This window comes from Chiloscyllium plagiosum, unplaced genomic scaffold (genome assembly GCF_037043375.1).
Source record: "Chiloscyllium plagiosum isolate Xiang-an unplaced genomic scaffold, Cpla_swu_hap1 HiC_scaffold_25, whole genome shotgun sequence".
In the NCBI taxonomy this organism is placed as follows: Eukaryota; Metazoa; Chordata; class Chondrichthyes; order Orectolobiformes; family Hemiscylliidae; genus Chiloscyllium; species Chiloscyllium plagiosum.
Window position 1 is genome coordinate 48,545,892 of NW_028270163.1, and position 27,557 is coordinate 48,573,448.

General features: G+C 43.3%; 1 protein-coding gene across 1 annotated transcript in view; it reads left to right on the forward strand.

Moving 5' to 3' along the window:
• The first annotated feature begins 292 nt into the window (after window positions 1-292).
• chmp6b (charged multivesicular body protein 6b) overlaps window positions 293-27,557 on the forward strand; it is a 40,571-nt gene continuing 13,306 nt past the window's right edge. Inside the window, exons 1-2 of the mRNA XM_043714964.2 lie at window positions 293-495; window positions 12,895-13,004. Coding sequence (XP_043570899.1) covers window positions 433-495; window positions 12,895-13,004 — 173 coding nt within the window. The 5' untranslated portion in view covers window positions 293-432. The remainder of the gene's footprint in view (window positions 496-12,894; window positions 13,005-27,557) is intronic.

Sequence of the window (27,557 nt, forward strand, 5' to 3'; positions counted from 1 at the left end):
GCGGAAGATGGCAGTGATTCAAGAAGGCAGCTCACCACCACCTTCTCAAGGGCAAATAGGGATGGACTATCAATGCTGGCCAGCCAGAGACGCCCAAGTTTCACAAATGAATTTTTTTTAAAAACTTCCAAATAAACCTGTTGGACTGTAATCTGGTGTTGTGTGATCTTTTAGAATGGGCTGCAGGTCTCCACCTGGCGCAGGAGACTGTGATTTCGAATCGACGAAAGCGCGGTTCATTTGGTCCGCGGCGGCTTGCCGTCCCGGGTGTGGTTACCGTGGTGACGGCGCGGCCTAGGCTCTGGGCGCCGGTCTTCTCCTGCAACTTGACGGGCCGGAGTAGCGGCAGGTGGGGAGTGAATCTCTGCGGCTCCTTCCCTCCCTTGTGCCGGGGGCGGGTATGTGGCTGAGCTCGGGCCCGAAGCAGCGCAAATGGGGAACCTCTTCGGCCGGAAGAAGCGGTCCCGAGTGACCGAGCAGGACCGCGCCGTCCTGGTGAGTGAGAGCGACAGCCGGCTCTGGGCGGGGGGAAGACAGCCCCCATCCTCCAGCCCTTAAACTCCTACCCACCCAACCCCCACAACCCCTTATACCATCCGCCCCCCAACCCCACGCCCCAAACCCCCAACCCCCAACCCCCACACACCCCCACCCCCACTTTTCCAGCAATTTTTGTTGTTGTATTGCCATAGTATCCCCAAATATGACCAGTTGAGTCAAACTTTTGAATCATCAGTAATAATTCTATTTGGATTTGGTATCAATTATTGATTCTCTGTCAGTTTGATGGTGCTTACCTTGCATAGCTGTCTTGGAGCAAGTTTAACCCAAAACAGAGCAACATGTGAAAAAAAAAGTACTGTTTCAAATATTAATAGAATCATAGAGATGTACAGCATGGAAACAGACCCTTCGGTCCAACCCGTACATGCCGACCCGATATCCCAGCCCAATCTAGTCCCACCTGCCAGCAACTGGCCCATATCCCTCCAAACCCTTCCGATTCATATACCCATCCAAATGCCTCTTAAATGTTGCAATTGTACCATCCTCCATTACTTCCTCTGGCAGCTCATTCCGTACACGTACCACCCTCTGCATGAAAAAGTTGCTGCTTAAGTCTCTTTTATATCTTTCCCCTCTCACCCTAAATCTATGCCCTCTAGGTCTGGACTCCCACACCCCAGGGAAAAGACTTTGCCTATTTATCCTATCCATGCCCCTCATGATTTTATGAACCTCTATAAGGTCACCCCTCAGCCTCCAACGCTGCAGGGAAAACAGCCCCAGCCTGTTCAGCCTCTCCCTGTAACTCAAATCCTCCAACTCTGGCAACATCCTTGTAAATCTTTTCTGAACACTTTCAAGTTTCACAATATCTTTCTGATTGGAAGGAGACCAAAATTACATGCAATATTCCAACAGTGGCCTAACCAATGTCCTGTACAGCCGCAACATGACCTCCCAACTCCTGTACTCAATGCTCTGATCAATAAAGGAAAACATACCAAACGCCTTCTTCACTATCCTGTCTATCTGCGACTCCACTTTCAAGGAGCTATGAACCTGCACTCCAAGGTCTCTTTGTTCAGCAACACTCTCTCGGACCTTACTATTAAATGTATAAGTCCTGCTAAGATTTGCTTCTCCAAGATGCAGCACCTCGCATTTATCTAAATTAAACTCCATCTGCCACTTCTCAGCCCACTGGTCCATCTGATCAAGATCCTGTTGTAATCTGAGGTAACCTTCTTCGCTGTCCACTACACCTCCAATTTTCGTATCATCTGCAAATTTATTAACTATACCTCTTATGCTCACACCCAAATCATTTATATAAATGAGGAAAAGTAGAGGACCCAGCACCAATCCTTGTGGTAGTCCACTGGTCACAGGCCTCCAGGCTGAAAAACGAACCTCACCACCAACTTCTGTCTTCTACCTTTGAGCCAGTTCTGTATCCAAATGGCTAGTTCTCCCTGTATTCTGTAAGATCTAACCTTGCTAATCATCTCCCATGGGAAACCTTGTTGAATGCCCTACTGAAGTCCATATAGATCATGTTCATTGTTCTGCCCTCATCAATCCTCTTTGTTACTTCTTCAAAAAACTCAGTCAAGTTTGTGAGACATGATTTCCCACGCACAATGCCATGTTGACTATCCCTAATCAGTCCTTGCCTTTCCAAATACATGTACATCCTGTCCCTCAGGATTCCCTCCAATAACTTGCTCACCACCGACGTCAGGCTCACCGGTCTGTAGTTCCCTGGCTTTAATCTTTAATCTTTTGTATCCTGATTGTTCCCCAGTTTAGCCATCTGTCTATAATTGTAGCTAGTCATATGAAACACCACTGTGCCTGCTGTTGCCAGATTTAACCACTACTAGTCAGTTATTCTATAACCTGATGGTTGCATTCTTGTGCAACCACATGGTATAGCATTTAAACTGTTTACACTGTAATTATATTACTAACAACGCATGTTCTAAAGGTTTGTGCTTTAGAAACAGTGTCCCCAATTCATCAATCACGTAACAGCAAGTTCACATTGATGAAACATGCATTATAACAGAATGACCTGGGTCATCCTGGGGAGTAAGGGGATCTTCTGGCTTTGTTTCTTTACTTCTGGCCATCTCACTAAACCATTCTTCCACGAGCCTTCCATTCTTGCCTCCTACAACCACAGTCAGACCAGTAATGACCTTATTGGGGGTGGGACAGGCTAGAGGTACCAGAAAATCTACTCTTGCTTTTATTTCTTATGTTCTTAGATAGGAAAAACATATTTCCACAATGTGATTAAAATTTGAAATGTAAACCTTGTTAGAGAGTTGAATGCAATTTGAGAAGTAGTCCTCAAAGGGACCACAGGAGAAAAAGTGCAAAGAAATCAAGAAAGAGTACTAAAAATAACTGGATTGCTCTTTGAAAGATGATCTGCAGATTTGGTGAAGCAAATGACCTTCTCCTTCATTGTACTGTATTCTGTTATTCAAGCCTCTAGTAGTTCTGGCTTTCAACAGAGTGCTGTATTAGATTTTTCTTTATCAGCTGAGTTGATGAAACCTCTGTCCATTTGTTGCATACTTACTGACCTGGTAACATAATACCCCATCAGACCATGAATTATATCTATTTACAATCTCTGAAGTGTTTGGTGTGTTCCACCATATTTGTCTATTCAAAAGGCTCACAGTGCATTTGTGGCAAAAAGTTGATTATTTCACTGTCAGGTGTTTGAACTTGGATATTCCTAGAAACAAAGTGTGATGGTTTAATACTCAATGTCTATCTGTCTGTCTCTCTCATATACACGCATGTCTCAATACACCACCACCTCCAACCAGGTACTTGTGTTTGACTTAATTCTAAAAGTACAAGTTTCTACTGACGGCACAATAGATTGTCCAAGGCGTATGCTTTGAATGACATTGTGTTCAATTACAAACATGAGTTGTCTATTCAATATTGATGAATGCCTGCTTGGATCTCGTGTAATTGAGTTATAGTCACCTCGTGCCTTATGTGTCATGACACTTTGACAGGACAAAGAAGCAAGCTCCACACAGCAGGAGTTATTTATTTGTGTTTGAAACCTTTTTTTGATGAAGGTAACTTGGTCATTTGTTGTAGCTTACTCTGATAGGCAGTTCAGTGGCATTGGATCTCCAATTACAAATTATGCTGAGTCTGAATTTTAGTTCTGCAGCCTGAAGCTAGCTTGCAGATTAGCTGAGCCAGCTTTCACATGGTAGTTTGTTCTGCTAGGAAAGAAGTGAATTTATGTTAGAAATCTTGGAGAGACAGTAAGTTGTGCGCATTTTAAATGCTAAGACTGGTGAAATATAACTATTCACTATTAACATATAACCTAATTTTAATATAAGTAATCCACATTAGTTCAGGTCACGGATCTGTCTGGTAAAAATTCATTTCCAATCTTTTTTCAAACTGACAATCTCATCTTGGTTCATGATTCAATTGTCGGTTTAAGAGTTATGTTGCAGTTTCAGTGTTTCATTATTATTTCTCCAAGAGTGTAACAGAAACTGGCATATGTTGGACTGTAATGTACCATGATATTGAATCTAAGTGAACATTCAATGTAAACCCCCAAAATTAGTCTTTTTATTATAGGTTCAGGTTCAGTGGTGAATATGATGGTTGGTGCACGGCTTCTAATATTCCAAAATTCTTTAGATACAGGGACAGTTCTGTTAGATTGTAAAATAGTAAATGTAACTCCTTTCTTTAAAAGGTGAGGGAGACAAAGCAGGTAATTCTAGACCATTTAGCTTAACATCTATCAGAGAATAAGTGTCAGCCATTAATAAAAACACTATAGCTTGGCATACAGATATGTTCAGGTAATCAGGCAGAGTCAACGTGGTTATGTCAAAAGGAAGCCACATTTAACCAATTTATTGGAGTTATTTGAAGAAGTAACATGCAGTGGATCTAGAGAAACTGATGAGTATTCTAGATACCTTAATTAACCTGTTTTAGATATGTTTTAATACTTCTTTGAAACAGGTAGGGCTTGAAGCCAGACATTCTTGGTCAGAGGTAGTGACATTGCCACTGCACCGCAAGAGCTCATCCAATGGATGTTCTGCACTTAGATTTTCAAAAAGCATTTGATAAGATATTACATCAAAGGATATTGCAGAAAATAAAAGCTGATGGTCTAGGGGTAACCATTGCCAATGATATAAGATTGGCTAGCTAACAGGAAACAGTAGGCATAAATGTTGTCATTTAGTTGACAACATGTAATGAACGCTGCTCACAGGAATCAATACTGGACCTCAACTCCATACAATTTATATACATGACTTTGAAGGGGCTAAAGTTATGGTTCCAAGCTTTGTTGATCACACAAAGATAGATAAGGCCTTTGTGCTGGGGAGGTCTTGCCTCACAAATTTGATTGATGTTTTTTGAGGAAGTGGCAAAGGTGAATGAGGGTATGGCAGTAGTTGTTGTCTACATGGACTTTACCAAAGCATTTGACAAGGTCCCTCATGGTATGCTGTCCAGAAGATAAACTCACATGGGATCCATGGTGAGTTGCTAAGCTGGATACAAAATTGGCTTAGTTATAGATGATAAAGGATATTTGTGGAGGGGTGTTTTTCTGACTGGAGGTCTGTGACGAATGTTGTTGCAAAAGGATTAGTGCTGGGACCTCTGTATATATTTATGATTTGGGTGAAAATGTAGGTGGTTTGATTAGTAAATGTGCAGATGACATGAAAATTGGTGGAGTTGTGAATAGTGAGGAACATTGTCAAAGGATATAGCCAGGATATGGATTAGTTGGAAAGTTGGATGAAGAAATAGCAGATAGAGTTTAGTCCAGAAGAGTGTGAGGTAATGCATTTTGGAAGGTGAAATGCAGGAGGAAAGAATACAATAAATGGAAGGAACCATGAGAGCTTTGATTTACAGAGGGATCTTGGGATATGAGTGCATACCTCCCTGAAAGTGGCAGCACAAGTGGATAAGTTGGTAACAAAGGCATATGGCTTGCTTGTCTTCATCGGTAGGTGCATTGAGTATGTAAGTTGGCAAGTCATGTTGCAGCTGTATAAAACTTTAGTGAGGCCACATTTGGAGTATTGTATGCAGTTCTGGTCACCACAGTATTGGAAGCATGGGGAGTCTTTGGAGAGGGCATAAAAGAGGTTTGAAAGGATGTTGTTGGCTGGATTGGAGTGTATTACCTATGTGGAGAGGTTGGACAAATTTCAGTTGTTTTTGCTAGTGCACTGGAGGCTGAGGGGCAACCTGATAGAAGTATATAAAATTGAGAGAAATGGATAAGGTGGACAGTCAGTCTTTTTGCTAGGGTGGAAATGTCATATACTCAGGGTATAGGTTTAAGGTGAGGGGCGATTGTTTAAAGGAGTTATGGGAGGCAGGCTTTTTTGTACACAGAGGTTGGTAGCTGCCTGGAATGTGCTGCCAGGGGTGGTGGTAGGAACAGATACGCTGGTAATGTTTAAGAGACATTTAGACAGACACACATAGGCAGGGGGATTAGAGTTATACAGATCATGTGCAGATAGATGGGAGTAATTTAGAATGGCATCATAGTCGGCACAGACATGGTGGGCTGAAGGGCCTGTTCCTGTGCTATATGTTGTATGTTCCAATCACAGTGGAGCTAAAACTGGGCATGATACCATTGAGTGCTAGTAGGGGGGACATTTGACTTCTCATCTATGTCAGCTTCTGGATATTTGTTGAGAAGGGAGGGAACGTTGGACAGCTCCCATTCTCAGTCATGCAGTTCTACATTCCCATTATTTTACTTAAAGGCAGAAAGCCAATAAGGGGTCTATACCATGAAAGGTGATGTATGGTCTACACTCTCAGAGACAGCAGTAAGTAAATTAATAAAACTGTGAGCAACTTTGGATAAATTATAAGGAAGGTCCAGAAACAATTTAGTAGTTGTAATTTTATTTTACAGTACAAATAGCAATAGTAAATGACACTTTCCCCATTTATTTTACTAATATTTCGGCATCTTTGGTCTCCACTAAATGTTTCTGTTGCTAATGGTGGAAACATTTTTGTATCTAAATGAGTGAAGTATTGATGAGAGTTAATTTGATTGAATAGATTGACTATTACTTTGTTGCCATTATCTGAGCCATGCAAATCTGACCTTGCAAATCTTATTTTGAAAGTAAGAGATTATGTAACCCTGGGGACTGTACCTGGTATTGTGTATTTACACTGCCAATATTGGTCTTACAACTGTAGCCATCAGCTTTAAGTTCCAGATATGTTGAACCCTGCTTCCATTACTTGTGTCATCTTCATGCCCATCAAATCTATTCCATTATTCAGTTACGTCATGGCTTGGGTATATCTTAATTCCCCCAACCCACATTGCTTCTGTAACTATTAATATTTTTATCCAACAGAAACCTATCAATCTCAGCTCTGGCATTTTTAATTGACCCTTGGACCCAACAGGATATTCTAATAAATTATATTGTGCTGATCAAATGAGCTTTTTACACTTAATAGCACTCTGACATTTTAGAGAAAGCTTTATTCTTGGTATTCCAGAGAGTAAAAATGCATCATAATTGATGGTCCGCTGACTTAGGCAGACCTGAGCACCCTGATTATGTATTTCTGATTCATGTAATTCCATGGTGTGGACTGGTTGGGCCAAAGGGCCTGTTTCCACACTGTAGGGAATCTAATCTAATCAAATCTAAAAGGTGGGAGAAGGAAATCTATCTGGTAGTCTAAGGCTCTGATATGACGATGCTGGAAAATAGTTGGGTCCATAGAACTGCCCAAAAATAAAATTACCTGTGATTGTTTAGGAAGGATTTGTGCATACCTGGATGTGCACTTGCACAGTATCTTCTCCCAAACATTTGAAATCTAAATGAAGCCTTTAGGTTAGTTGAAGAAGTGCATTCTAAGCCAGGTTTGGTATCACACTGTATTTACATTCCAGTAGTACGAAACCAAGTAATTGATGCTTCCAGGAGTTTCTCGCCACCTTATTTTTGCAGTCAGGTCTTCGCTGAGTTTTGCAGAAATTAATTTCTTTGATGCACCAAATGTTCCTGTTTCAATTTAAGGTAGTTTGCCAGACTAAAACAAATATTCAGTATTGTGGATAAACTTGATCTCTTTTCCACTTGCTGCTTGTGTCTTATTTAGTTTTGTGGCACTTTAAAAAGAGCAACATTGTACTCCTATCACTTTTTTAGACTCAGGAGGCTCACAAGCAACTGAGTATCTTTTAATTTGTTGTTGCTGTGGGATCATGTTCAAATAACAACCTAAATTGGTGAGTGGCAAAAATAGCCTCTTTATTCAGCAATTGCAGCACATGTTCAAGGCAGTAATAGAATCCTGAAATACAGTTGTTACAAGAGTCCCTTTATACATGGTTCTTACATACATTAAAATCTCATTATTGTAGTGTCACATTTTTGATCTATAGTGCAAAGTTTTGAAGGGCTCCTGTCCAGGGAGACAGGAGATGGGTTAAAACACGCTTATGCTGGCTGCTACTTCGGATGGGATATCTGTCTGGTCTGCTTGCATAATTAGATGTTAGCCCTTTTGCCTTTTAAATTAGTAAATGTTAGTAAAACTATTAGGCCTACATGCTCTAAATAAGTTAGAAATCGGAATAAAAGAATAAAGGATATTAATTGATTACTGCAATTGTGTGGAGAGATTTATTTACTATTTGCTTGTATAAGTTTCATTCATTCGTGCAATTTCATGCAAGTGCTGTTTTGTCAGACAGATTCTTAAAGGGATAATGGCCCAGTTAAAAGATATTTAACAGGTACTTAGTTTATTCAGGTGCAGGAGATGGTTGATAAGAACTGATTAATATTATAATATTTCTTGAAGACTTGGTGGGTATGGTGTTGTTCTGCTTGCTGATAAGGTGTGGAAGTGTAGTATTGGGTTTGAAAGAGTTGTTTTTAACTTTGGATACTACAGAACTATGGTTTTATGAATGAATTGGGACCCAGTATTAATGAATATAGCGAACTGGTGAGTGAGTTAATAAAGATAGCCTATAACACAATATCTCAACACAATGTCTCCTCAGTTTCCATTGTAATAAAGGATATTTGGCAACCAATTTTAACATAGCGAGCTCTCACAAGAGTGAGATTTGTTGTGACATTTGTTTTTGACATTTGTTGTTAACATTTGTTGTTACATGCACTTAAAGCATTACTTTGTATTGTTAAGTACAATTTATTTAGTTTAGTTTCTGTTAGATATGATTTTCTAAACGCATTAAGGTTAATTTTTGACAGTACTCGTTTTTGGTTTGCTATGTATTGTCCAGAAAAGCAATTTAAACTGTGTAAAAGCTGCGCCACCACTAGAGGCTCCTGTTGCTTCATTTCACAAATTTACAAAGCAATAAAAGGACCCACTATGGTATCCTGTAATTCTGTCATATGATATTTAGATGAATTTTTTTTTCTTGGTCAATCCCTATCTTTCAATGAATTGAAGTATTAAAAGTGCACGAGGCAAAGCCTAATTGTGTGAGAAAACTGAATTGACAATTCTGATATTCAGGATGTCACCTCTGTTATATAATCAGTATTAATTTTATTTTTACTTCTGAACATTTTTGTCAATAAAGTATTGGAAATGTTCCAAACAAATTGGCAAGTAAATTGGTATTCCTTCCATGAGTGAAGGAAACTGTATGCTTGGGAGTTACACAGGTACGCCGATCCGTATTCGTGTATATAATTTGTGTGACTAGAGTCATGTTCTTTTGCGTCAGAGTGGCTCAGCAATGGCACCTTCTTCCAGGTCAAGCGTTTCAGAGTTCAAGAGTCATCCCAGAGACATCAACACATAATCATGGCTGGCACTTGTCATATGGAGGAAGTGCTTTGTAATAAAGTAAATTGTTTTGCGCATCCATGTATGAGAATTAATTTCCCACTACTTAATTCATATATGTTCTTTTATCAGCCTTTGCATTCTCCTCATGACTTGCTTTCACATCTAACTTTGTGTCATGAGCAAACTTAGGCACATTACCCTCCATTCCTTCACCTAAGTAATTTGTATAGATTTGTAAGTACTGAGGTCCCAGCGCTAAACCATAGTGCTTCATTGTTTTCTGATGTTAATCAATCCTCAACCATGGTCTTACATGACTCTTGACCTGATCAACCCTTATCCTTGTCATCTCGTATGGATTTTAAAAATTATGGAGTGTCAAAATCCAACAATTCATAATGATTAAATATGCTAGCTCTTGAAAATGTATTGAAAGAGACACCATTTCTGAGCTATCCTCATAATAGACCCTCAGTCCAAGATCATATCACTACTGCAATTGACCAATCTGCTTGTCAGTGGTTCTGGAATACTGGGATATTGGAAGTCCTGGGAGTGGGTGTAGTTTGTGGGGAGAGAGGAACAGTAAATTACATTTTTCATTAACTAAGATGGCTTCCATCACTTTGTTTTTAATTCATTCATGGATGAGGGCATCACTGTCAGCATTTATTGCCCATCGCATGGATAATAATGACGGCATGGGCACAAAATGTACTCCCACTGAGGGAGTCCATGTCCACCACCAAGAATAGCTTAGCAACAATCGAACTGGTCACGTCCTAAGGACGTAGCTATTTTAGACTAGGTCTGCAGCAGGTTGTGAGGGAATCAACGAGAGAAAAACATACTTGATCTCAATCTTACCAGTCTCCCGGTTGCAGATGTATTTGTCCATGACAGTATCGGTAAGAGTGACCACTACACAGTCATCGTGGAGATGAAATTGTACCTTCACATTGAGAATACCCTCCATCGTGTTGCGTGGCACTATCACTGTGCTAAATGGGACAGACTTCGAACAGATCTAGCAACTGAAGACTGGACATCCATGAGGCAGTGTACACCATAAACAAGAGCAGCATTGTACTCCAGCACAATCTGCAACTTCCTGCCCCATCAAATCCCCACTCAACCATTACCATCAAGCCAGGGGATCAACTTTGGTTCAGTGAACAGTACAGGAGGGCATGCCAGGAGCAGCACCAGGCATAAGATGTCAACCTGGTGAAGCAACCAAACAGGACTACTTGCATGCCAAACAGCATAAGCAGCAAATTACAAACAGAGCTAGGAATACTACAGCAAGTAACTCAGCTCCTGATTCCCCAAAGTCTGTCCATTATCTCCAAGGCACAAGTCAGGAGTGTGATGGAATACTCCTCACTTGCCTGGATGGGTGCAGCTTCAACAATGATCTAATTTTGGCAAGGTGTTAATTGTGAAGGAAATCTCCCCTTGGATGGATGATTGTAGTTTTAACAACACTGCAGAAGCGTGACAGCATCCAGGACAAGGCAGCTCATTGATTGGCACTCCATCCACGAGCATCCATTTTCCCCCTTCCACCGATGGGCAGTAGCAGCAGCATCATGTAGTACCTCTAAGGTGCAATGCAGAAATTCACCAAAAATCCTTGGACAGTACCTTCCAAATCCATGACTACTTCCATCCAGAAGGACAAGGGCAGCAGATAAGTTGGAACACCACCACTTCCAAGATCCCCCTCCAAGCCATTCACCATCCTGGCTGGAAATATATTGCCATTCCTTCACTGACACTAGATAAAAAACCTGGAATCCTCTCCCTAATGGCATTGTGGGTCAAGTCACAGCAGGTGGACTGCAATGGTTCAAAAAGGAAGCTCACCAGCACCACCACAAAGAAAACTAGGGATGGGCAATAAAATGCTGGCCAGTCAGCAACACCATTTTCCACAAATGAATTTTAAAAATCCCAGAGAGCTGTAAAGACTGAGCCACAGTGCTGTTGGTCTGGAGTCATATGTAGGTCAGAGCAGGTAAAGATGAGTTTTCCTCCCTAAAGGAGACCAGTGAACCAGATGGGTTTTTGTTACAATTGACAATGGCTCCAAGTTCATTGTTAGACTCTCCTTTGCAGATTTTTACTGAACTCAGTCCACCGTAGTAGGTGGTGGATATTTCGAACTTGGGTCCCCAAAGCATTACCTGATTGTCTGGATTAACAATTCGACAGAAGCTGTCACCTTCCCTCCCGAGAAACAAACATGCACACACACATGCCACAAACACCCCATCTCCACCACACACGCTCGCCACAAACACACCATCCCCATCACACACGCAGACATGTCGCAAACACCCCATCCCCACCACACACACATGCCACAAACACCCCATCCCCACCACACACACACACGCCACAAATACCCCATTCCCACCACACACGCACGCCACTAACACCAAACCCCACCACACACACACGCGCGCACGCCACAAACACCCCACCACACACACACACACACACGCGCACACCACAAACACCCCATCCCCACCACACACGCAGACACGCCACAAATACCCCATCCCCACCACACACGCAGACACGCCACAAATACCCCATCCCCACCACACACGCAGACACGCCACAAATACCCCATCCCCACCACACACACACGTACGCCACAAACACCCCATCCCCACCACACACACACACGCACGCCACAAACACCCCATCCCCCACCACACACGCAGACACGCCACAAATACCCCATCCCCACCACACACATATGCCACAAACATCCCATCCCCACCACACACACACGTACGCCACAAACACCCCATCCCCACCACACACACACACGCACGCCACAAACACCCCATCCCCCACCACACACGCAGACACGCCACAAATACCCCATCCCCACCACACACACATGCCACAAACATCCCATCCCCACCACACACACACGTACGCCACAAACACCCCATCCCCACCACACACACACACGCACGCCACAAACACCCCATCCCCCACCACACACGCAGACACGCCACAAATACCCCATCCCCACCACACACACATGCCACAAACATCCCATCCCCACCACACACACACGTACGCCACAAACACCCCATCCCCACCACACACACACACACGCACACCACAAACACCCCATCCCCACCAAACACGCACGCCACAAACACCCCATCCCCACCACACACGCACGCCACAAACACCCCATCCCCACCACACACACACACGCCATTAACACACCCCACTGAAACCTCCCACCCCTATGTATACCACCCCAACCTCCCACCCCTATGTATACCACCCCACCCCTATGTATACCACCCCACACACACCACTCCCCATACAAACGACAAATGCCCCACACCCCGGCAAAATAATACTATGCTAAATATTTCACCATGTGGTGTGCAAATCCTTCTTCAAATTAGTTGGTGATATGTTGATCTAAGGATTTTTTAAAATTGTACTCCAATTCTTTGCGTTTTGTTTCTCCAGCAACTAAAGCAGCAACGTGACCAGTTGAAACAGTACCAGAAGAAGATTGCTATTCAACTTGAGAAGGAGCGGGAAATAGCCCGACAGCTGCTGCGTGGTGGTAAGAAAGAGTAGGTATCACAGATGTTATGTAAACGTGTGAAATTGTCACACTTTCTTTTTTTAAAATATATTTTTATTTAAAAGCTAGATTTTTTTAAATATTACAACAAATACAAAACAATATAATTCAAAACAATACAGGAAAGAACACCAAAAAAATTTTAAAAACCCAAACTGTCCTCTTGAACAAATGTATAAATATATAAAAATATATTTTTAAAAACCCCAACTAACTACTTAATGAAATAAGTAATAACTAACAACAAACTAATAAATAATAATAATAATACAGCTCAGCAAAACAAAATGCTAACTCTCGAATATAGAGAACATTAATTTTCACATATTCATATGTTTGCAGTTCCCCTCTCTGGATATTGGACTCGTAAAGCACAACCATTATGGCTATATAAAAGCTCTTATTAGTGTGGCAGACGAATCTGTGTCTGGGTAGTCCAAAAGAGGCCGCCATGTTTTAGAGAAATTCTCAGTTTTCCGGTGTACCATGCTTGTAAGAAAATCCAAGGGGATATGCTCCATAACAATCTTATGCCAACTCGATAAGCCCGGGGAATTTTCAGACACCCCAGCCTAACAAGATATTCTTTCTAGCGCAAAAAGTGAGGATGTTGAAAAGTTTTTTCCTTAATGCACCTCTACAGGGAATACATTGGGAAGGCCAAAAAGAAGAGGTCGGGTCCCTCTCCACCCTTACACCCAAAATCCCCTCCATTTCACCCGCCACAGCGCTTCAGTATGTTTGAAGCCTGCAACAGGACCAGAGACAAGTAAGAGTGCCTGTACTAACTCTAAACTTTGGGTATGTTGAAGATATCCTTGGTTTAAATTTTGACAAACAATCCAGAGCCAAGTGGACACTGTGGAGAATCTTCAACTGTAAAGCATGGGTCCTATTGCAAATTGATATCTTTCTTGCATTTTCCCAAATATCTTCCCATGCCTCTGAGGAGACCTCAACATCTAGCTCTCTCTCCCACACTCTGCAAAGTCGACCGAACTCATCTGAGGGGGGGCGCCCCCAACTGATGATGTAAAGTGCTAAGTGTACTCTTAGCACTGAGCACCCTCCTCTCTGTCAGATTTGTAGGGATCAGTCAAAAGTGTAGTCTATTTTTTTGAATAAAATGCCTAACTTGAAAAAAACAAAAGAGGCCCCTGCGAGATAGCTCGTATTTCCACACTAACTGATCAAATGACATCATTGTGTCTCCCTCAAATAAATCACCCATGCAAGACACACTCCTAGCTGCTCAATGTTTGATTCCTGAATCCACCATCTCCACTTGAAAAGCTGGCGTATCCACTATATGTGTAAGAAAAGATATTTTGCCAATACTGCCTTCTCTCTGCTGAATTGCCCTCCATGCTTTAACAGTATTGATAACTATTGGGTTATGGCAATATTCCTTAATTGTTCACATTTTGTCCAAAAACAGCAAACTAGTAAGTGGGGCACATTGTCTGAGAAGTTTCAATATCTAACAATATGGACAAAGGGTCCCCACAAGCCCAATCACTCTCATAAGATAAAAGCGAGCTTAGTTGATAGTTTTTAATGTCTGGGAGATCCACTCCCCCAGTCTGTGAGGCAATTGCAGTTTAACTAATTTAATAGGGGACCACTTACAATGCCAAATTTAAGAGCTGAACCAGCTGTTCAGTCTCCTGAACGTTTGCTTATCAGAAATCGGGGGGAAGCATATTAAGATATTCATCTTAATAAGAGCTATCTGACCTAACCGTGAGACCGGAAGCACCTTCGATCTTTGAAGGTCTTGTTTGATTTTGTCGAATAATTGAACAAAATTAGCTTTAAACAACCGATCAAAAACTGGAGTGATTGATACGTCCAAGTAAATATCATTGTGATCACTGAAATGGGAATTGAGATTCACCCTCAAGACCTAGCACCTTCGTAAGACCACCCATAGGCATAGCCACTGATTTTGCAAAATTAATTTCGTACCCCAAAAAGGTGTCAAATGAGCTGATGCATTGTATCAGGTGAGGCACCGCAATTGCTGGATTTGACAGAAAAATGAGGACATTGTTGGCATACAATGAAATCTTATGTCATTTTGGTCCCACTTCTGGAGCCGATATATTGGGATCCCCACGAATGGCCTCTGCCAATGGTTCAATCAATGTAAAAAGAAGTGGCGAAAAGGGACAGACAGCCCTATTGGCTGCCCCTAAAAATGCTAAAATTGCTTGATCGTATCGTATTGGTGATGACCGCAGCGAGTGGATCACTGTAGAGAACCTTTATCCATCCTATAAAAACTTCGCCCAAGCCAACTGCTCGAGAGTATAAAAAAGGTACAGCCACTCAACTGTCAAATGCCTTCTCTGCATCTAGAGAAATCACCAATCCCTGTATTGACTGTTGTTGACACACTTGAATTACATTAAGCAGCCTCCTCATGTTATTGGAGGATCTGTGGCCCTTTATGAAGCCTGTCATAGAGATGTACAGCATGGAAACAGACCCTTTGGTCCAACCCGTACATGCTGACCAGATATCCCAACCCAATCTAGTGACACCTGCCAGCACCCGGCCCATATCCCTCCAAACCCTTCCTATTCATATACCCATCCAAATGCGTCTTAAATGTTGCAATTGTACCAGCCTTCACTACATCCTCTGGCAGCTCATTCCATACACATACCACCCTCTGCGTGAAAAAGTTGCCCCTTAGGTCTCTTGTATATCTTTTCCCTCTCACCCTAAACCTATGCCCTCTAGTTCTGGACTCCCCGACCCCAGGGAAAAGACTTTGCCTATTTATCCTATCCACGCCCCTCATAATTTTGTAAACCTATATAAGGTCACCCCTCAGCCTCCAACGCTCCAGCCTGTTCAGCCTCTCCCTGTAGCTCAGATCCTCCAACCCTGGCAACATCCTTGTAAATCTTATCTGAACCCTTTCAAGTTTCACAACATCTTTCCGATAGAAAGGAGACCAGAATTGCACGCAATATTCCTACAGTGGCCTAACCAATGTCCTGAACAGCTGCAACATGACCTCCCAACTCCTGTACTCCGTACTCTGAGCAATAAAGGAAAGCATACCAAACGCCTTCTTCACTATTCTATCTACCTGCACTCCAAGGTCTCTCTGTTCAGCAACACTCCCTACGTCCTGCTAAGATTTGCTTTCCCAAAATGCAGCACCTCGCATTTATCTGAATTAAACTTTATCTGCCACATTTCAGCCCATTGGCCCAAGTGGTCCAGATCCTGTTGTAATCTGAGGTAACCTTCTTCGCTGTCCACTACACCTCCAATTTTGGTGTCATCTGCAAACTTACTAACTGCACCTCTTATGCTCACATCCAAATCATTTATGTAAATGACAAAAAGTAGAGGACCCAGCACCGATCCTTGTGGCACCCCACTGGTCACAGGCCTCCAGTCTTAAAAACAACCCTCCACCACCACCCTCTGTCTTCTACCTTTGAGCCAGTTCTGTATCCAAATGGCTAGTTCTCCCTGTATTCCATGAGATCTAATCTTGCTAATCATCTCCCATGGGGAACCTTGTCGAACGCCTTACTGAAGTCCATATAGACCACATCTACTGCTCTGCCCTCATCAATCTTCCTTGCTACTTCTTCAAAAAACTCAATCAAATTTGTGAGACATGTTGACTATCCCGAATCATTCCTTGCCTTTCCAAATACATGTACATCCTGTCCCTCAGGATTCCCTCCAACAACTTGCCCACCACTGAGTTCAGACTCACCGGTCTATAGTTCCCTGGCTTGTCTTTACCACCCTTCTTAAACAGTGGCACCACGTTTGCCAATCTCCAGTCCGGCACCTCACCTGTGACTATCGATGATACAAATATCTCAGCAGGAGGCCCAGCAATCACTTCTCTAGCTTCCCACAGTTCTCAGGTACACCTGATCAGGTCCTGGAGATTTATCCACCTTTAACCGTTTCAAGACATCCAGCACTTCCTCCTCTGCAATCTGGACATTTTGCAAGATGTCACCATCTATTTCCCTACAGTCTATATCTTCCATATCCTTTTTCACAGTAAATACTGATGCAAAATATTCATTTAGTATCTCCCCCATTTTCTGTGGTTCCACACAAAGGCCGCCTTGCTGATCTTTGAGGGGTGGAAATGTGTTGCTGGAAAAGCGCAGCAGGTCAGGCAGCATCCAGGGAACAGGAGAATTGACGTTTCGGTCATAAGCCCATCTTCAGGAATGGGGAAAGTTTGTCCAGCAGGCTAAGATAAAAGGTAGGGAGGAGGGACTTGGGGGAGGGGCGTCGGAAATGTGATAGGTGGAAAGAGGTCAAGGTGAGGGTGATAGGTCAGACTGGGGTGGGGGCGGAGAGGTCGGGAAGAAGATCTCAGGTTAGGAAGGCGGTGCTGAATTTGATGGATTTGACTGAGACAGGGTGGGGGGAGGGGAAATGAGGAAACTGGTGAAATCCGAGTTCATCCCTTGTGGTTGGAGGGTTCCTAGCCGGAAGATGAGGCGTTCTTCCTCCAACCGTCGTTTTGTTGTGGTCTGACGATGGAGGCGTCCAAAGACCTGTATATCCTTGGTGGAGTGGGAGGGGAATTGAAATGTTGAGCTACAGGGTGGTTGGGTTGGTTGGTCCGGGTGTCCCAGAGGTGTTCTCTGAAACGCTCTGCAAGTAGCTGGCCTGTCTCCCCAAAATAGAGGAGGCCACATCGGGTGCAGAGGATGCAATAGATGATATGTGTGGAGGTGCAGGTGAATCTGTGACGGATATGGAAGTTTCCTTTGGGGCCTTGGAGGGAGGTGAGGGGGGAGGTGTGGGCGCAACTCTTGCACCTCCTGCGGTTGCAGGGGAAGGTGCCGGGAGTGGAGGTTGGGTTGGTGGGGGGTGTGGATCTGACGAGGGAGTCACGGAGGGAGTGGTCTTTACGGAATGCTGATAGGGGAGGGGAGGGAAATATATCCTTGGTGGTGGGGTCCGATTGGAGGTAGCGGAAATGACGGCGGATGATGCGCTGTACATGGAGATTGGTGGGGTGGTAGGTGAGGACCAGTGGGGTTCTGTCCTGGTGGCGGTTGGAGGGGCGGGGTTCAAGGGCGGAGGAGCGGGAAGTGGAAGAGATGCGGTGGAGGGCATCGTCGACCACGTCGGGGGGGAAATTGCGGTCCTTGAAGAAGGAGGCCATCTGGGTTGTGCGTTTTTGGAACTGGTCCTCCTGGGAGCAGATGCGGCGGAGTCGAAGGAATTGGGAGAATGGGATGGCGTTTTTACAGGGGGCAGGATGGGAGGAGGTGTAGTCCAGGTAGCTGTGGGAGTCGGTCGGTTTGTAGTAGATGTCCGTGTTGATTCGGTCGCCTGAGATAGAAATAGAAAGGTCGAGGAAGGGGAGGGAGGAATCTGAGACTGTCCAGGTGAATTTGAGGTCGGGGTGGATGAACTGTTCAACTTCCTCGTGGGAGCACGAGGCGGCGCCGATACAGTCATCGATGTAGCGGAGGAAAAGGTGGGGGGTGGGGCCAGTGTAGTTGCGGAAGATGGATTGTTCCACATATCCTACGAAGAGGCAGGCATAGCTGGGGCCCATGCGGGTGCCCATGGCTACTCCTTTCGTTTGGAGGAAGTGGGAGGACTGGAAAGAGAAGTTGTTCAGTGTGAGGACCAGTTCAGTCAGTCGAAGGAGGGTGTCAGTGGAAGGGTACTGGTCGGTACGGCGGGAAAGAAAGAAGCGGAGGGCTTTGAGTCCTTCGTGATGGGGGATGGAGGTGTACAGGGACTGGATGTCCATGGTGAAAATAAGGCGTTGGGGACCGGGGAAGCGAAAATCATGGAGCAGGTGGAGGGCATGGGTGGTGTCCCGAACGTAGGTGGGGAGTTCTTGGACTAAGGGGGACAGGACGGTGTCAAGGTACGCAGAGATGAGTTCGGTGGGGCAGGAGCAGGCGGAGACAATGGGTCGGCCGGGGCAGTCAGGTTTGTGGATTTTGGGCAGGAGGTAGAAGCGGGAGGTGCGAGGTTGTGGGACTATGAGGTTGGAGGCGGTGGATGGGAGATCCCCCGAGGTGATGAGGTTATGGACGGTCTGGGAGATGATGGTTTGGTGGTGGGGGGTGGGGTCATGGTCAAGGGGGCAGTAGGAGGAGGTATCTGCGAGCTGGTGTTTGGCCTCAGCGGTGTAGAGGTCGGTGCGTCAAACTACTGCCGCGCCTCCCTTGTCTGCTGGTTTGATAGTGAGGTTGGGGTTGCAACGGAGTGAGTGGAGGGCTGCGCGTTCCGAGGGTGAGAGGTTGGATTGGGTGAGTGGGGTGGGGGAGTTCAGGTGGCGGTTAATATAGCCCTATTCTCTCCCTCGTTACCCTTTTGTCCTTAATATATTTGTAAAAACCCTTTGGATTCTCCTTAATTCTATTTACCAAAGCTATCTCATGTCCCCGTTTTGCCCTCCTGATTTCCCTCTTAAGTATACTCCTACTTTCTTTATACTCTTCTCAGGATTCACTCGACCTATCCTGTCTATACCTGACATATGCTTCCTTCTTTTCCTTAACCAAACCCTCAATTTCTTTAGTCGTCCAGCATTCTCTATACCTACCAGCCTTCCCTTTCACCCTGAGAAAATATACTTTCTCTGGATTCTTGTTATCTCATTTCTGAAGGCTTCCCATTTTCCAGCCGTCCCTTTACCTGCGAACATCTGCCTCCAATCAGCTTTCGAAAGTTCTTGCCTAATACAGTTCTTGCTGTGTGAGCGTGGAATTCATTGCAGACCGCCGTAAATTGGCCTTTCTCCAATTTAGAATTCAACTTTTAGATCTGGTCTATTCTTTTCCATCACTATTTTAAAACGAATAGAATTATAATCGCTGGCCCCAAAGTGCTCCCCCACTGACACCTCAGTCACCTGCCCTGCCTTATTTCCCAAGAGTAGGTCAAGTTTTGCACCTTCTCTAGTAAGTACATCCACATACTGAATCAGAAAATTGTCTTGCACACACTTAAGAAATTCCTCTCCATCTAAACCTTTAACACTATGGTCATCTGGTCCTCTTTAACCATAGAAGGTAGCACAGTTTCCAGCCTTAACGCAAGCGTCTTAGAGAGGACTTCAAAGTTAACTTTTAAGTGTGAAATGGGCCTGTAAGAAGCACAGTCCTCTGGGACCTTCCCTTTTTTTAAGAATAAGCGAAATATTGGTCTCTCTTAGAAATGGCGGGAGACGATCATGACTGTACGAGTCATTGAACATGTTGAGCATCGAGCCTGACAATATGCTTATAAGTTCTTTATAGAATTCGCTGAGAAGTCAGGACCAGGCACCTTTCCACTCTGAAACTGCTTCACAGCCTCCTGCACCTCTTGCTCTGTTAAGGGGACATTGAGAAAAGACTCTTATTTGGGGGTCACACCCGGGAACACCAGATCCTTGCAAAAGGACTCCATCTTGGCCTGCTTCTCCACACAAACCTCAGATTGGTATAATTTAGAGTAAAATCTCTGGAATGCCAATTAGTCTTTTTGGAATCACATGTTAGGTTCCCAGACCCTTCCCTAATTGACATAATGGCTTGAGAGACACTTCTTTTCCTGGCAAAATACGCAAGGTACTTGGCCAGTTTGTCACCATGCTCATATACCCTTTGTTTTGCGAAAGGAAGTTCCTTCTTTGCTGTCTGTGTGAGCGTGGAATTCATTGCAGACCGCCGTAATCCTCTGTAGCTTGACCAACGAGGAGCTGTGAAAGTAAGCCTTCTCGGCTGCCTTCATCCGTGCTTCAAGGAGACATTGCTGCTCGCCCTTCTGCTTCCTACTGGCAAAATAGGAAATAACTAACCCCTGGCATAGGCTTTGGCAGTTTCCCAAAGGATAGATGGGCTACCAACCGAGCTTGAGTTAATGTCTAGGAATGCCCTAAATTCCTTAGAGAAGTTCTCCAGAAACTTATTATCCCTAAGGATAAATGGATCCACTCGCCAGTGTCTCGAGCCCACTATAGCATCCTTAATCTTAACCAACAGGTACAGTGAAGCATGATCAAAGATGAGAATATTACCAATCGTACAAGATGCCACCAAGTCCAGTGTTGCCACAGGGGTCAGAAAAAAAAATCAATCCTGGTGTGACATCTGTGCGGATTGGAAAAAAAATGTAAAATCCCTGCCTGTAGGGTGGAAATGCCTCCAGACGTTCACCAATCCTAACTCCACACACACATGCACTAATTGTTTAGTTTGTACGGAGGGTATTGGGGGGGCCTTTGGTCAACCTGTCCACCATGGGATCCGTAAGACAACTTAAAATCTCCCCCTATATCATTATATGCCAGGACTCGAGACTGATCAATTTAGAGAATGCAACTACCAGAAATTTGAGAGGATGGGCCGGAGGGCAATAAACATTTAAACACCATATTCTCCCCCGTTTATCAGGGCTGTGAGGATTACAAACATCCTGTGTTTGTCTTTAATACACTCTAGTAAATTAAATTGGAGATTCCGCTTAACCAACACAGCCATTGCCTACTTCTGGTATTAAAAGATGAAAAGTGAACACAATCAAAGCCGTTCTGCTGTAGTTTCAAATGATCCCTATCATCCAAGTGTGTCTCCTGTAATAAAGCAATATCCACCTTTTCCTTGCTAAGAGTCAAGAGTACCTTTTTCCTCTTAATTGGTGACTGACTCCTCTTGATGGTCCAGGTATACCATTTAATTAAGTTATTAACCATAACCTTTTGCAGTAACATTTAGATTCCAGAGAGTCATAGAGTCACAGAGATGTGCAGCATGGAAACAGACCCTTCAGTCCAACCCGCTCATGCCGACCAGATATCCCAACCCAATCTAGTCCCACCTGCCAGCACCCATATATCTCCAAACCCTTCCTGAGAGGATCTTGAATTACAAATTGCCAAGCCTTAGTGTCGCGAGATCCATTGAACATAAAAACTACATAAACTAAAACCACTATAGTTAACAAATTACAAAGCTATCAAAGATTATATACAACAAAATCCCCCCAAAAAAACAACATATAAAGCGCCAATGGCACTGAATAGGGGAACCCATCCCCTGCCCAAAGGGAGCAACTACGCATTCCAATACCCGACTTCCTATTCCCCTGCCAGTATTGTAACCTGGTCATATAAATACCTGAACCGGGCATAAACTGCCTGTAAGTAGGCATCTAGCCATCCCAACCATTTTCTCTCCGACTAGCTAGAGCCGCACCACAAACGCAAGCAGAAAAGAAAGAAAATACACCATGAAATAACAATGTGAACAAAGAAATTTTGAAATAAAAATGTAAGTACCTCGCCCATCCTTTGGTATAACTGAAATAATTGAAAGTACATATCCTAAACTATCCCCCCGTGCATAGTTTAGACCAGATTGTTACCAATAAAAATACAGGAAAGGAAATCCCCGACTGGACTTACTCCTTTTTTTAAAGAAAAGACATACCCAAACAACATTTGTATGTACTAAATTGTTCAGATTAAGTTAATTTGTCAACAAAGTCTCTTGGCTTCTCTTCCGTGTCAAAGAGATATATAGATCCATCTGAGGTGATCCAAAGCATCGCTGGATACCTCAGAGTACTGGATCCTGAGCTCCCTCAGTATTTTTTTGATGCCGTCATAGGATTTTCTTTTCTGGATCGCCACTGCTGAGATGTCCTGGAAGAACATGATCTTAGAGTCCTCGTAAACTAGGGCCTTTGGATCCTTCCTCTGGATTCTGGAAGCTTCCACGATTCTCTCCTTCACTCTATAGTAATGAAACCACACCAAGACAAGATGATGACATTGGTCCAGACCTGACCTCCACATTGTGACCTGTTGAGCCCTCTCAATCTTCAAGCTTCTCATTCCAGCCTCCAAGTTAAGGAATTTCAGCAACCAGTCCTCAATACATTCTATGGTCGCCCACCTTCCTTACCCTCTAGCAGACAGATGATCTGAATAATTTTTCTCCTGCCCCTGTTTGCGAGATCATCAACCTGGTCAAGCAAATTATGGACCTGCGTCTCCAGGGCCTGCATCCTATCCTTGGAGGAATTGGTGTCAGCTTCCATCACTGTGACCCTGCATTTCATCTCATCCGTCTTTTCTCCAGGTCTCCCAGCTGTTCATGCATCTGCAGCATGAGAGACATCAGGGCCAGCTTCTCCACTATCTGCCTCCCCAACATTTCGCGAGCTCCTTTACCAGGATCTGGTAGGAAATCGAGTCCAAGAATCCTGCAGGTTGGACCATGGGCTTGGCCTCGGACGTACCTGCTCCCTTCTTCGCTATCCCCGGATGGTGAAAACAGAGATAAGTTGCTCTCTAACAGTTTCCTGTGACTCCATGACCTTTCCAGAGTCCCAGGACATCGTGGTGGTCCAGATAGGGTGGGTTAGGATTTCGTCCTGCTTTCGATGCGGTGCGGAGCTCTGCAACGCGATCTTCCTAGATCGCCACCATCTTGGGTCCCTGTCTGACTTTCTGAATTCATTAAGGATAGTATTCTTTGGCAACCCATACCAATCTTCCAGTTGTTTTAATGTATTTAAGTGTATAGGGAAAAATGGTGTGACCTGAGGACCTTTGGGAGTGTAAATGCTGAATATCTGACTGTTTCAAAGTTTGGTTCTTCATTTTTCAAAAAATAAAATTCCTTTTCCCTTGCAATGTAGGAACAGGAGTAAACCATTCAGCCCATCAAATTTAACTTTCCATTATAATCAATCATGGCTTATCTGTATCTAACTTGATCTACAACTTTATTCTGTAATGTTTTGATATACTTGCTTAAAACAAAATTCTCAATGTCCATTTTGAAAATTTTAATTGCTATAGCCTCAGAAGATGTTTGGAAGAGAGCACTGCAAATTTTCCATTATAGTGTGTGTAGAAATACTTTGACATTAAATTTATCATTCTGTCCCCTTATTTTGGCTCACCATCACTTTTTTTTAATCTTGAACACTTCAGCTATACTCGATCTGCTGTACGCCAGGGTGTACAAATCTAAACTATGCAGTAAAAACAGAAAATGTTGGAATACTCAGCAGATTGAGAAGCAGATTGGAGAGAGAAGTAGAATGAATGTTTCAGGCTGATGATCTCGCATCAGAACTGTCAAACTGTTTCCCACAGCCTAGTGAATACCTGTCTGGCCTAGTAACTCTCTCCAGCACTTTTAAGTTTATTTCCGATTTCTAGTGTCTGTAGCATTTTGCTTTAGTCCTAATCAGTGGAATATCCTGAAAGTTTAATCCTTGTAGCCCTGATATGAAAATGAAAATATGTTGTTTTGCCCTTCAAGGGGGAAATGTGATGCTTTAAATGTAATGTCTCCTTTAAAACCCAGGTGAAATTTGATGTACTCTGAGGATCATTCAATCTCCTAGTTATGACATTTTTGGGTTCCAAGAAGTGACCATATGACCTGATGTTTTCATGGGGATGAGCAAAAAGAAAACTAATTGCAGTTGGGTTGGTCAGCCTGTGTTTTCTACTGAGAATTCATGTAAAGAGGAAACAATAAAGATTCTCAGTGTCAGGGGGTGAAAATGAAGTCTTGTCCAGCAGCTTCATTTCCATTGTCTTTGTGAGAGTTTCTTTCTTTTTAAAATGCTATAAATCATTATTTCATATGAGTAGCAGTACATTTATAAAATTAATAACAGTCTCAGGCAGTGTCAAGATGATTTGTGAAAGAAGAATTGTGTTTGACAAATTTAGTTCTTTTGAGGCTGAAATAAACATCTGGATGTAGGGGAATCAGCAGAGGTAGTGTATTTGTATTTCCAAAAGGCATTCAATAACATTCTACATTATGTTATTATTCAAAATAAGAACGTATATGGTGTAGGAAATGATACATTAACATGGCTAGAGGACTGGCTAAAAGGGTGAAGTTAAATGGGTCACCTTCAGGAGGTTTACCAGGATGTTGCCTGGTATGGTAGGAAGATCGTATGAGGAAAGGCTGAGGCACTTGGGGCTGTTTTCATTGGAGAAAAGAAGGTTTAGGGGGGACTTGATAGAGGTGTACAAGATGATTAGGGGTTTAGATAGGGTTGACCATGAGAACCTTTTTCCACGTATGGAGTCGGCTATTACGAGGGGGCATAGCTTTAAATTAAGGGGTGGTAGGTATAGGACAGATGTTAGGGGTAGATTCTTTACTCAGCGAGTCGTGAGTTCATGGAATGCCCTGCCAGTAGCAGTGGTGGACTCTCCCTCTTTATGGGCATTTAAATGGGCATATGGAGGATAGTGGGCTAGTGTAGGTTAGGTGGGCTTGGATCGGCTCAACATCGAGGGCCAAAGGGCCTGTACTGCGCTGTATTCTTCTATGTTTTATGTTCTAGTAAATGGTAATTAATAGATTGTTGCATGGATTTTGGCTGGGTCTTCAACCATTTATGATCTCTGTTGATGATTTGGATGAAGGAACCATCTAATATAACCCAATTTGCTGATGGTATGAAGATGGATAGGAAAGTGAGTTGTGAGGAGGATGTAAAGTTTCTACAAAGGGCTATGGGTAATTTGAGTGGGCAAATGTTTGGCACATTAAATATAATATGGGAAAATGTGAGGTATTAAAACATATATAATATTTTGAAGGAGGTTGATAGAGTTGTTGTTGAGAGAATGTTTTCTGTCTTGGGGGGAATATCTAAAAATAGAAGGCACAGCATGTATGTCATAAGTACACTGTAATTAGTCCCTCTTCTTCTATAAATGCATTGTTATGGTCTACTCTCTCTTCCTCCTCCTCCTCCTCTCCCATCATATACAATAATCGTTCTGTTCCAGGACCCTCAGTTGATTTTTTTTTCAGAAACACCACTAACAATCAGAAATATTCTATTTGAACTGCTTGACATTATTGAGAGTTTGTTCATACGGTTTTCCTGATGGTTCAATAATAAGTGCCTTTTGGAATATGTGGTGAGCTTTTAGTTTGGGATACGAATTGCATAAATACCACCACTAGGTGGTGCAAAGAGCATACATGTGCAAAAAGGCCAAGTGAAATATCAACCAAACCCCTTCATTATGACCTCTGAAGCAGAAATTTAACTGATATTAAATTCAAATGAAATTCACAACCTGCAGTATTTTGCTGTTGTATTAACTTCAAATTGCCTTTGTTGCGAATGAACCTGGCTGTGGAACAGAACTAGTTTTATACCTGGTTCAGCTCTGTTCAGAGAGATGTGGAGGCTTTGAGAAGAGCCTTTGACTTCAGATTTTTACACTTCCACCTTTTTATTTCTTGCCTGTTGTTTTCTTCACTGGGTAAAATCGTAATCGTCCCAGAGGACCATAGGGCTGCTCTCTTATAGAGTTATAGACACAGACAGCACAGAAAAAGGTTCTTTGTCCTAACTTGTTTGTGTCGACCAGGTTTCCTAGACTGAACCAGGCCCATTTGCCTGCATTTTGGCCCATATCCTTCAAAGCCTTTCCTATTCATGTACTTGTCCACATGTCTTTTAAATGTTGTAATTTTGTTGTCCCTTGGGTCCCTCTCACCTTAAAACCATGCCCTCTAATTTTGGACTGGACTAGGTCTACCCTTCCCTAGGGAAAAGCCCCTTGCTATTCACCTTATCTATGCCCCTCATGATTTTATAAACCTCTGTAAGATCACTCCTCAGCCTCCTACGCTCCAGGGAAAAAAGTCCCAGACTCTTCTTATAACTCAAATCTTCCAATCTTGGTAACGTTCTTGTAAACCTTTTACACCTTTTCATAGTTAATAACATCCTTCCTATAGCAGCATGACCAGAATTGTACACAGTTCTCCCAGTGTGGCCTTACCAAATAGGGGGAGAGACGACTGATGGTGAGTTTAACCCAAGGGTCATCACTAGTGGGGCAAGCAGTGAGGCTGAGAAATGGGACCTTCATGGTGACCTCAGCGAGTGCAGGAAATGAGCCCATGTAGTTGGCATTACACTGCACCAAAAACCAGTAAGCTAACTACCTCCCAAAACTAAACCTAACCCCAACCATTGGTTTTGGCTCTGTTGAATACTTACCTCTCCATACACCCTGTTGGTCTGGCCTCCTGAGATTTTCCTGCAAGATGGGCCTTGGATAGGCCACAGTACTTACAATCACAGGTTCTCTCTCTCCCCCACCCTTAATGCTCTTCCAATCCCTTATTCTCTCTGAGTAGGAGCAGCAAGAGTGAGAGATGGATAGGACCTATGATTTCAGAAAGTGGAGAAAGGACTGTGAGAGGGGGCGGGATCTCTAATTGAAGGAGCAACTCCTCATTGATTTTGTCTCTTTCTCAAACAGGGATACCTTTTCTGTGGTCTCCCTGTAATTGAATTTTCAGGGGCAAATTAGTCATTACCCACATGTTTTTCAAATGCTGGGGCATGGTTTCAAAATAAGGCCCTCCCATTTAAGATGGAAATAAGGATGAATTTCTTAGTGTTGTTTGTGTTTGGAATTATTCCCCAGAGTAGTGAAAGGCAGGTTACTGAAGATACTTAAGGCTGGGTTTGACAGATGTTTTATTGATGAGGGAGTTAAGTGGCATGG